General features: G+C 57.6%; 1 protein-coding gene across 4 annotated transcripts; it reads right to left on the bottom strand.

Moving 5' to 3' along the window:
- Positions 1 to 204: 204 nt before the first annotated feature.
- On the bottom strand, positions 205 to 9,249 carry LOC310887813 (ATP-dependent RNA helicase DDX25-like). 4 transcript variants are annotated; one of them, XM_083813989.1, is made up of 12 exons: positions 9,016 to 9,249; positions 8,852 to 8,899; positions 8,347 to 8,482; positions 8,153 to 8,245; positions 7,919 to 8,021; positions 6,819 to 6,951; positions 6,154 to 6,331; positions 3,943 to 4,180; positions 3,221 to 3,383; positions 2,727 to 2,915; positions 1,030 to 1,200; positions 205 to 527 (listed from the first exon to the last, which is right to left on the bottom strand). In XM_083813989.1, the coding sequence occupies exons 1-11, from the start codon at positions 9,245 to 9,247 to the stop codon at positions 1,076 to 1,078; spliced, it is 1,638 nt and encodes a 545-aa protein (XP_083670115.1). In that variant the 5' UTR covers positions 9,248 to 9,249; the 3' UTR covers positions 205 to 527; positions 1,030 to 1,075. The 4 variants fall into 4 exon arrangements, with proteins under 4 accessions (XP_083670115.1, XP_083670116.1, XP_083670117.1 ...); XM_083813990.1 differs by having other exon boundaries at positions 207 to 527; positions 6,819 to 6,933; XM_083813991.1 differs by lacking the exon at positions 1,030 to 1,200 and having other exon boundaries at positions 215 to 527.
- Between the last annotated feature and the right edge of the window lie 1,725 nt (positions 9,250 to 10,974).

Below are 10,974 nucleotides of genomic sequence, written 5' to 3'. Positions count from 1 at the left end.
GCTGCTGTAGGGTCTCCCCAGACCCTTCTCTTTTCCAGGCTCAACAGCCCCAGCTCTCTCAGTCTGTCTTTATCAGAGAGAGGCTCCAGCCCTATGATCATCCTCGTGGCCCTCCTCTGGACTTGCTCCAACAGGTCCATGTTGTTAAGCCCCTGCATGTTCTGCTTTCAGGTGATTCTTCATGATGTGCAGAGTTATGGCTATAAAAACCTCAGAGACAAACCACGCAAGTTTTATTTCCAGAAAAACAATCACAAGAATTCCAAAATTTTGAGGGCTGAGGGTCGTGCGTGTCTTCCCCCCCACTCTCCCCCCGCTCCCCTCTCTTCTTCCCGTCTTGTAAAACATCACAACAAAACCAAGCATCTTCGGGAACTTTGAAGAAAACTGGGAAATTTTCCCATCCATTTCCCATCCATGTTAAACCAAAACTTGGATTCACTGGAGCAAATCCTGACATTTTGCTCAGTCGTCCAGCTGCTCCAGCTCATCCATGTCATCTGGGTCAAGCCTCTTGATCTCGGTCTCTGAAGAAAGAAAATACATGTCAGTGCCTGCCAAGTACGGCTGCCCAGGAGTTGGCAAAGGCAAAGCACTGCTGCTCTGGGGCTGCTGGCAGCGGCAAACCCTGGGAGCAATGCCCAGGGCTCTCGGCTCTGCCTTCCACAGATGAGGTAAAACAAGCTGTGAGCTCTTCAGCACGTGTCCAGAGGTGGCAGGTTAGAAACCTGCCCGGCTGTTTGCATCAAACCCAGTACAGATACACGTGGGCCCCAGAGCAACAGCGACTACACCACCACACTACCACAGGCCTGCTCCTGCCTGTGCCTTTCACAGCAGGACACGCTGGATTAGAGCTGACACACATTCCAGCCATCTCAGGCCACCTCTGGGATACCGCTTCCTGGCTGAGGGCACGTGCTGACCTCGCTCTGGGCTGAAAAGCTACCCAAACTGCTCAGCATGGCATTTCCACTCTGTGGAGTTCAAGCGATAATCAGACTTTGAGAGAGCACAACAGACACAAACCTGACCGACACATGATAAGGGACGTAGCGATGGGAACCCAAACTGGTCAGTCACACTGACTGACAGAGCTCAGAACGTTTATTCCAGAGAGGTTATCCGACCAAGGACCTCGGCAACCGGGAAACATGGCAAAAGGGGGAAACCAGAAACAAAACACGCGGAGACACAGACCTGACAAAACAAATGAGACAATGACAAGAAACGAACCTCACCACTCACACTAATTGGTGGGCTATCGAGAAACTATGGGTGCTGCTTCCCAGAAGAACAACCTGCACTTTATAACTCGTAACGCTGTGAGCCAGGGGGACCTGGACTGGAAGGGCTGTGGGAACCGGCAGGGCTGTACAAACTCGTGAAGGGGCGTGCGGCAGGAAAGGGAGATGGGAGGAGCAAAGAGGGGGTAAGCAGGAAAGGGTATAGAAGCGGCCAGTTGCACGTGAAATGGGGCTAGTCGGTGTGCTTATTTGGTTTGGCCCCGAGACTGATTGCCACGGTCTGTCTTGTAGTCTTACACCTGCTTAAATCTTTTCCCACTTCCGTCTCTCTGTGCTCTCACACTCAGTCCCTGGTGTGCGTGTGTGTGTGTGTGTGTGTGTGCACTTAAATCTTTTCCCACTTCTGTCTCTCTGTGCTCTCACACTCAAGCCCCGGTGTGCGTGTGTGTGTGTGTGTGTGTGTGCGCACGTGCATGCATACAGCAAGGAGGACAGCTGCTGGCGAGACCTGCGTGTGAATGAAAAGTGGTGCCAACTCCTGCAGTCAGACAGGGACAAGGCTGCCGCTGGCCTCTGCTGCCACCTACTGCAGCCAGTGCAGGGGCCTCACTGCACATACTGGAGCAAGCGCGGTTCTTCAACTCCCAGCCACTGGGCCGGGGATGGCGTGCATCCAAAAAATCATCTGCTGGGGGGGAACCGGCGTGACTGTGAGTGTGTGTGCGTGTACATGAACTCCAAGTGACAGCTGCTGGGGCAGAGGGGAGCATCGGTACCTTCTACAGACTGTGCGGGCATGGCGTGTGTGTGTGTGTGTATTCAGCTGCAAACTTCAGCCTGGGCCAGCTAGTGACTGTGGGGTCCCTCAGGTCCAGGCCAGGGCACCAGGTGCATGTGTGGGGTCCGTGCGAGTATCAGGCTGGACCAGCCAGCGAGCAGGGGAGCTGTCAGAGGGCAGGGGTCTGGTCAGGGACACTAGGGGAGCAGAGGGGCTCTGATGGTGCTTGCGGACCCACAAACACATGTGTGCCTTTGGACCCTGGAAGTGCATGTGTGTGCTTGCACTAGTGACCATCCCTCTCTGCCAGCCGACGAGGAGAAGGGGATTTGTGTGCGCTTCTGTGTCTGTGTGTCTGTGTCTGCATCTTTGCGTGTGTCTGTGCGTGTTTGTCTCAGGGACACGCGTTCAGTGACACTGCTGACTGAGCCTGAAGTGGGTAAAGTGGCAGATGCATCCCTCAGCCTGGCCAGAGACCCCAGGTGCCCGGGCACCAGGCGGGGCTCCAGCAGCCCGCAAGGACCGTACTGGTCTGTACTGGCCTGTGCTGTGCTTCAGCAGCCAGGCATGGGGGTCCCGGGCCAGAGCGGCTGCAAGAGGGGGCCACACTCCTGACATCCCTTAACGCTTCCCAGTGCACTTCTCATCCACGTGTCCCTTAGCTCTTTGCAGCACCACAGAGCTGGCACAAGGATACTCACGGAAATGCTCCTCTATACTGTGCACGAGGTACGTGCTCTGCCTTTCCACCATGTTGAAGGCAATGCCCTTCTTCCCAAAGCGGCCCGTTCGCCCAATGCGGTGCAGGTAGGTCTCAAAATCCAGCTCTTTTTGCTGATTAACAGGGAGGCTGAAGTTCACCACTATGGTGACCTGTGCCACATCAATCCCTGAAAGACAGAGAGGTTTCTCGCAACCAGGCTCCTACAGCTCTGAAAGCAATCCCCTGCCCCCAGATCGGGGCCAGTCCATTGCCTGAGCACTTGCAGGATAAAGCAGTCAGCCCTGGCTCTGCAGCGCACACAGCAATGACGTGTCAAGGCAACCAAAGACCTAGAGGCCACGGAGCACGGTTCGTGTCACCAGAAACGAAGCAGCATCGTGTGTCCCCTGCCAGCTGATGGGCCATGGGGCAAAGCAAGGGGATTCCCACGCTGCAGACGCTGCGAGGGTGTTGCTTTTCAGGATACGGTACCTCTAGCACAGACGTTCGTGGTGATGAGGACCTTCTCCTTCCCATCGCGGAACCTCTGAATCACATTGGCCCTCTGCACTATGGTCAACTCTGCCGTCAGCATGGCGACCTTGTGCCCGTCCTTGCTCATCTCCACCAACAGCCAGTCCGCACTCCTGCGAGTCTACATGTGTGGGAGAGGCAGGAGGAGCTTTTGCAGCAGCTCTGCTGCTGCTCCTCTCAGTCGCTGCCAATTCTTCACTGGTATGCTTCCCCTAAATCCCCTGCTCCTTTCAGTTGAGACCCTGCTGCTTTTTAACAGGCAGAGCCTCAAAAGAAGACCAAAGTGACACAGACGAGCAGGAAGCCCTTGTCAGGACACAAAGCGCAAACGGCAAGGAAACACAGTATGTTTTCTACGCAACGCTCCCTGTGGAAGCCAGGCAAACGCGATCCCAACCGTCACGAGAGAGGCTGTTAAAACACCTCTTTTAAAGGCTGCACTCGCTGCAAGTCAGAGTGCCCGCGCTTTCACGCTCAGCTCCAGCCAATCTAACGGCAGGCTGTGCCAGAAGGGCCGTCCTTTAAATGCTGTCCACGTGCTTCCCATCCCTCCCTTCCATCTGCTCCCTCCTTTTGATGGTCTCGGCACAAGTACTGAGGCCACGCTGTAAGACGGATCGTTTACATACCACTGACTGCAAGGACACCACCACTCTCCCCCGGCAAGCTAGCTGCTTTACCTGGCAGAATATCATAGCCTGGCCAACGGTGATGCTGCCGTAGATGTTGCACAGGGCCTCGTACTTCTCCTCTCTGTTCCTGCACACAAAGTAGTACTGCCTGATGTTGCTCAGGGTGAGCTCTTCCTGACGGAGCTTTATTATGATGGGGTTGGAGACAATTTGCATTGCAAAATTCCACACCGTTTCCTTGAAGGTTGCGGAGAAAAGCAGCATTTGGCAGCCCCTAGGTAAAGCCCTAGAGCAGAAGAAGGACTTGTTAGCCCTGAGGCATGCTGCAAGGACCCCTGGATCAACAGGCTCTGGAAACAAGGGGATTCCCCCGTCCGGAGAGGGCCATTCCTCAGGAGAGGGCCATTCCTCACGCACCACAGCACAGCGCAGCACTCCAACACGAGTCAGCTCTATGGAAGAGGCCTGTCGAAATAAGCTGTTCTGCATTTGCAGTATTATTATTCCAAAAGGCTAGCTACAAACGGAGGAAAAAACACCCAGTTAACGCTTGGCCTCCTTCTTTGGACCTGCAGACACCGCTCACACACAGCACTTGCACGTGCCAAGGACAGTTCCCCGTATCCCCTGATTCTCTAGCTACGTTTCAAGCCCTGTCATTCACTCTGTAAAGACCTTCATGGCCCGCAGAGTTTTTTAGCCACAATTCAAAGCCATCCATCACCTATGAAAGCGGACGGACAAAGACTTTGAAAAACCTTACATTTCAATAATGGATAAAGCGAGTCTTTTGTGAATGTGCTTTTATCCAGGCCAGCTTTGGTTGTATTCAAAGGAACACCAAATAAAACACGGCTGCTAAAGAGCCATCTCCATCTGAGCTTCAGAGACATTAAGCCCCGTTACGGAGCAAGAACCTGAAGAGTTCCAGCCTGAGGTTTGACTTGCAGTGGCTTGTAACAGGATCTGAGTTACCAACTTCCTGTTTCCTCGGACTGCTGACAATACTTTGAATGCATCCAGTTTGAAAGAACAGCAGCAGAAAGCCTTTGAAACTGGTAAACCCACTCCCTACATCATGCCAAAGAGAGCCCAAGGAAGAACCTTTAGCATGCCTTTAGCAGAGCTCAGCTGTATGGGACACTCCTCTAAGGAGAACTTTTTCCACCTGCATTTCAGCCAGAAGGGATAAACCCAGACCATCTAAAAACAGTTTTCCTTTAAAAAGGAGTAGCTAGCTGCTAGCCACAAGGTGCTTTTCTCCAGCACCGCAAACATATCCAGCTCAGCTGAGCACACGGAGGAGCTGGGAAGGGCTGGGTGTGACACTCATCTCTCTCACTGCCTCTGTCACCAGGAAACTGCAGCTCCCGTCAGCCTGGGCAGTGGGACGCTGAGGGTCCACCACTGACCCTGCCTGGCAGAGCAGCCTGCTGCCCAGAAGTCCTCATTAACCTGCACCACGCCCTGAAGAAAGGCTATTTCAAGCTATTTTGTTTGTGCCGCCTTCAACACAACGCACCGTATCACAGAATATCCCGAATTCAAAACGACCCACCAGGATCATCGAGTCCAACTCCTAGCTCCACACAGGTCCACCCAAACACCAGACCACGTTCCTGAGAGCGTTGTGTACTACTTCCTTAGGATAGCTTCTAGTCCTGCACCCAAGTCATTTATGAAAGCATTAAAGAGCACTGGGAAACATGAAAGAGAACTGGAATCCCAAACCCAGTGATGTATCAGCTCAAGGGAAGTTAAAGTGACCTGAAAATCTTCCTATTCATCTAACGGCTACAGTTTTGAAGAAAGCCACATCCCAGGACTAAGCAGACCAGAGCCTGCCCACGTGCAAGAAAGAGCTCATTCTCACATCAGCAAAAGCCTTCTGCATCAAAGGGATGCTCTTTCCCTGTTTATTCGGCTGGTTTGGTGGCTCATTTGCTCAAAGCTGAGCAAACACGAAAAAGCGGGTAAGGAGGATTTACTTGTCTACGTTCTGATCAGGAGCAAAGCACGGACTGGCCAAGGACATCCAAGGGATGCTGTAGTCAGAGACAATTCCTTTGGCTCCCTGGTTTTGTAGCTTCTTGCATACAAAGTGGTTTTCTTTCTCTCTCTCTCTCTCCCTCTGTCTCTGTCTTTTCCTGTCTCTCTTGCTCTCTTTCCTTCTCTACCCAATGTATCTAAGGGCATCTAGAAACACGGCATTTGACTATGTCTGCTTGTGTCAGGACACAAGCCAACACTGGTATTCACCTCTGAATGCGAATGCTTTGGTACGAGAAGCCCTGATGGTCGATCATTACGTCCGCTTCATCCAGCACAAACAGGCTGATTCTCTTCACATTCACCACTCTCCGTTTGAAACACCAGTCCAGCATCGTCCCAGGAGTCCCGATGACAATCTGCTCCTCCAGCACGGCGCCTGGCAGAACTGCAGGAGGAGAAATCGTATCAGAATACCTCCGTACAAGGAGCAGTACGTTCCTCGGCCACACGCGCCTGGCTGGGAATGAGCAGGGTACTTTCCAGTGAGATACGGACTCAAACTCTGCTATGTTCTGGCTGCTTGAGCATGGTTCCCACCCTGTTGCTTCAGCTTCTGACTGCCTAGCGATGCCTTTGAGGGGGTCATCGCAAAGCGGAGCTCGGGAGCTTAAAATTGCAGGTAGCCATCAAGCAGGGCTGACGCTTCCCTGCGGCCTTGTGGGGTGGAAACCAGCAAAAGGGGTGCCCCACCTCTGAAAGGAGACAGTGCTCACGAGAATGACTCCTTAGAAGGCACGGGAATTCACACACTGTTTCATGTGCCTTCAGAGCTCCGCACAGCTCCTGGGAGTTCACAGCTCTCACAGCATCCCGCTAGTTCCTTACAGGACTGTTACACTGCCCGCAACTCTGCTCAGCACGGCTGGACTCACCTCTGTTTCCCTGGACAGCGTACGTAACCCTGATGTCGGCACAAAACTGCCCCATCTTCTCGATCACATGTCCAATCTGCAGGGCCAGCTCGTAGGTTGGAGCCAAGCAGAGGCACTTAGAGAGGTAAGAGAGCTGTCAGACAAGAGCCACATCTTTTAAAAGTAGACAGCGCCCCTGGCATGGCATGCCCCGTGCAAATGAGAAGGCGTTTCAAAGGAACGGAACGCTCAGCATGCTAAAATCTCACCGCTAAACTCTTTCAAATCTGCAGAGGGATCAGCAACGGCAGTCACATTTGCAGGTTTGGAAGATGGGAATACAGCTGAAGGCAGCTAGGCAGAAAGGACTCGAGGTAACTACCAGGAGAGGTCCTTTCTCTACGGTGAGGGTGACAGAGCACTAGAACAGGCTGCCCAGAGAGGGTGTGGAGTCTCCTTCTTTGGAGACTTCAAAACCCGCCTGGATGCCGTCCTGCGCAGTGTGCTCTAGGTGACCCTGCTCAGCAGGAGGGTTCGGACTAGATGATCTTCAGAGGGCCCTGACAACCTCGCCCATTCTGGGATCCCGTGATTTTTGCTAGGGAAATTTGTTTCCTGAGGCACAGTGCCGCTTGTTTCTGTGTCCAGCTTTCAACTGAGAGTTTAAATTACACAGAATGCTTGAGATTCGAGACTTTTAAGTGCAGTAACCAGCTTGCGTAGGTGATTCTGAACCCAGAGAGGGGACTTGCCTTCACGGGAGCTTTTACGACACCAGAAACTAGCGCAAGTCACAGGAAACAGCTGGAGTCTCCGCACGTGCTTGTCAAAGTTGGCTGGATGCTCCTCAAAATATAAATTCAGGCTATCTACGGCCTGGCTAAATCCACTGCTACCAAGAAAAAGTACCTTCCTTTAGCTGGCAGATCCATCCACTCCTGAGCTTTCTCTCCGACCTGCCTGCCGCAGGGACGCTACCTGGCTGTTTACCATCCCACTACAGCGGCCACAGCCGACAGAAAACCGTAGAGACGGGGACAAAAACAGAGCTCTGTCCACAGACAGCAGCTTGAGGGTGCAGGCAAACCCCTGCCGTATGGGCTTTCCCCTTCCTACATTACCTGCGGGTACCTCTCAGCACCATTAACTCTGCTCAACATCGCCAACACAAAAGCTGCCGTTTTCCCTGTCCCTGACTGGCTCTGTGCAATCAGATTTTGGGGCCTGCAAGGCAAAGGCTGCTTAGTTGGGCGCAAAGGTTTGGCACCCCTGCACCGGCACCCCGACGCCGCGATGCCTCAAGGGAGCCAAGACGGTGGTAGCGCTTTGCTCAGCCGTGCGGCCTTGGTACTCACGGATGTGCCAGCATCATCGGCAGAGCCGTCTCCTGGATTTTGGACGGCCTGTTGAAGCCCATGGTGTAAACCCCCTGCAAGAGCTCCTGCTTCCTGTCCAAAAGCATCAAAAGGCACCATTTCACAGAGAACGGGGAACGGCGCCCACAGGCAACTCCAACGCCCGCCTGCGTCGGGGGCTGCCGCCTACTCACAGGCGCAGCTCTTCAAAGGTTTTCACGGAGTAGAGAGGCGAGTTGGGGTCCTGCTGCAGGATCTCCACGTGATGGCTGGACTCCACGAGGGACGTGTGGATCAGCTTGTTCAGCAAGGAGCTTTCTGCCAAGTCCACTGGAAAAGGGGTGAGCTCGTGACAACCCCAGGTGGTTAGGAAAAGCCTCCCCTCGGGCCCCCCTTCCCACAAACACGGGCTCCTCCAGCCAGACGCCCCCCTACCGACCCCGGCACCCCGACACCGGCGGCTCTTCGCCTAACTCCCGCGTACTCGCCACAACCCACCTCAGTCCCGAGGAACCCGGCCGGAGTTCACGGCAGCCCGGCACCCTGCCCTGGCCTGGGCCCCCGTCTCCCTCACCTGCTGCCGAGGCTCCGGGAGGCGCCGCTCACCCAGCCCGGCCCCGGGGGCGCTGGCCCTGCGGCCTGCGCACAGGCCCCGGGGGACAAGGACCAGCGCTGCCTCGCGGGGCCGGCGGGACCCACCTCTCTCTTCCTCCTCGCTCTCCTCGTCCTCGCTCGCGCAGGCGGGCTCTGCCACGGGAGAAGGAACACGGATGCTCACCTCCACCCCGCAGCTCCGCTCGGGCTGGCCCCGGCGCCCGGGGCCCGGGGCGCGGCCCCGCGAGGGGGCCAGGGCCGAACCTCACCCCGCTGCCGACACGGACGCAGCTCCCGGCGCGGGCCCGCAGACCGCTGCCGGCGGCCAGGCGAGCCGCACGGCCCGCGGCGCCGAGGGCGGAGGTGGCCCCGGCCGGGGGACCGCGGGCGGGGGGGGCTGCCCGGGGACGGGCTGCCCGGGGACGGGCTGCCCGACAGGAGGCTGCCCGGGCCCCGCGCCCGCTCCCGCCGCCGGCCCCCGCCGGCCCCCGCCGAGGCCATCGCGCCCCCGCCGCCGCAGCCCGCGAACCTTCCCGAGGCGCCGCCGAGGGCCGGCTCCCCCCGGGCGCCGAGCCGCCGCCGGCGGGGGCCGCTCTCCCCCGGCGGCCGGCAGGGCGCAAGGCGGCTGCCGGCAGGCCCCGGCCGCGGGGGGCGCGGAGGCGCTCGGGGAACGGCGGCACCGGCACCGACGCGCGGGCGGGGCCGGGCCGGGCCGGGCCCGGGGACCCGCGCGGGGGGCGGGAGGGGCAGGGCCGCCGCACGCGGCCGCCCGAGCCGGTGGACGGGGCGGGGGGCGGCGGGGAGCCCTCCTAGCCCGCGGCGGAGCGGCTAGCGACCCGCTGAGCCGCTCAGACGCACGCGAGTGCGTGGGGCCGGCTGGGACCCACCCGAGGGTCCTGAGGGCGCTGGCGGAGGTGCTCGCCGAGCCGCTTTCCGTCACTGACCCGCAGTCCTGGCTGTCCGGGAGCAGGCTGCACTGACCCGCAGTCCTGGCTGTCCGGGAGCAGGCTGCACTGACCCGCAGTCCTGGCTGTCCGGGAGCAGGCTGCACTGACCCGCAGTCCTGGCTATCCGTTTCCCCCAGCATCGTCCTGGAGACGTTCGCTGCTCAAGGCCTGGACAAGTGTCCGCTTCATTGGGTTAAAAGTTGGCTGGGTGGCCAGGCCCAAAGTCACTGATGAATGGAGTTAAATCCAGCTGGATGCCGGTCGCTAGTGGTGTCCCCGGGTGCTCCAGGGTGTGCTCCTCCACTACCACAGCAGGGTGCCCCCGTCTGCGGGCTCTGCTGACTGCCAATGCTGAAGGGAGCCCAGGCTGCTCCGCGTCCCGCTGCAACCTCCCCCTGATCAGGCCCTCTCTGGAAGGACCATGCTGCCTGAATGGGCTCCACGGGCCCTGGGCAAACACAGCTTATCAGAGATGCTTTGGAGTCAAACCTCTCTTCCCTGTCCAGGGGAACTTTGCTCCCGCAGTTAGCTCTGAGCAGCTGCCCGGGGACAAGCACCTGCCTCATCGCGTCCCCTCTGAATGGCCTCATCCTGCTCAGGGACAGGGCTAGCCCATGCTGGGGACGGGGGCGTTGCAGGGACACTGCCTGGGAACAGGGCCTTTGGTGAGACTTGGCTGAGCCCCATCTGGGAATGGAGGGGGAGCTGGAGCCTTGCTGGGGATGGGGCACTGGCACCCGCCACGTGGGAGTCACCTCTGCAGGGAAGGACCCAGGTGTCCAGGAGGGCACGGTGCCCCCAGACAGTGGCAAGGCCAGGACCAGGGGAGGGCTTGTTCCCTTCTGCCGTCTTCTCTGCGGAGGCCATGGCTGGAGACCGGGACCAGTTTGGGGCCTGCAGCAACAGGGAGATGGGCTGGGCTGGAGCTGTGCTCTTCGACCACCCCCAGCAGCTCCCGCAAGCAGAGTCCTCATCCCCTGGTGCCCAACATTCACCAGTGCTCCTCACGGCCAGTGCCTCCCAGTACCCTGATCACCCTCTGGACCTCAGGTTCCCAGTCACCCGGCTGTCCCCATTGCCCATGCCCCCCAGCTGTCCTCCTACCTCCCCAGTGTCCCCTAATGCCAGTGTCCCCAGTGCCTGAAGAAGAGGAGTCAGTCTCAATGTGCCGTTCACTCAAGGGACTGCAGAGGGGTCAGAAACAACTCTGCTTAGAGTCCCTTGATTTGAGGCTGCACCATCTCTGGGAGAGTCCTGGGGAGAAAGCCTGGCCTGCAAGGT

Source organism: Anser anser (genome assembly GCF_964211835.1).
Source record: "Anser anser genome assembly, chromosome: 29".
Classification (NCBI taxonomy): Eukaryota; Metazoa; Chordata; class Aves; order Anseriformes; family Anatidae; genus Anser; species Anser anser.
Note: the sequence above shows the minus strand (reverse complement) of the source record. Positions and strands in the feature narration are given on the sequence as shown.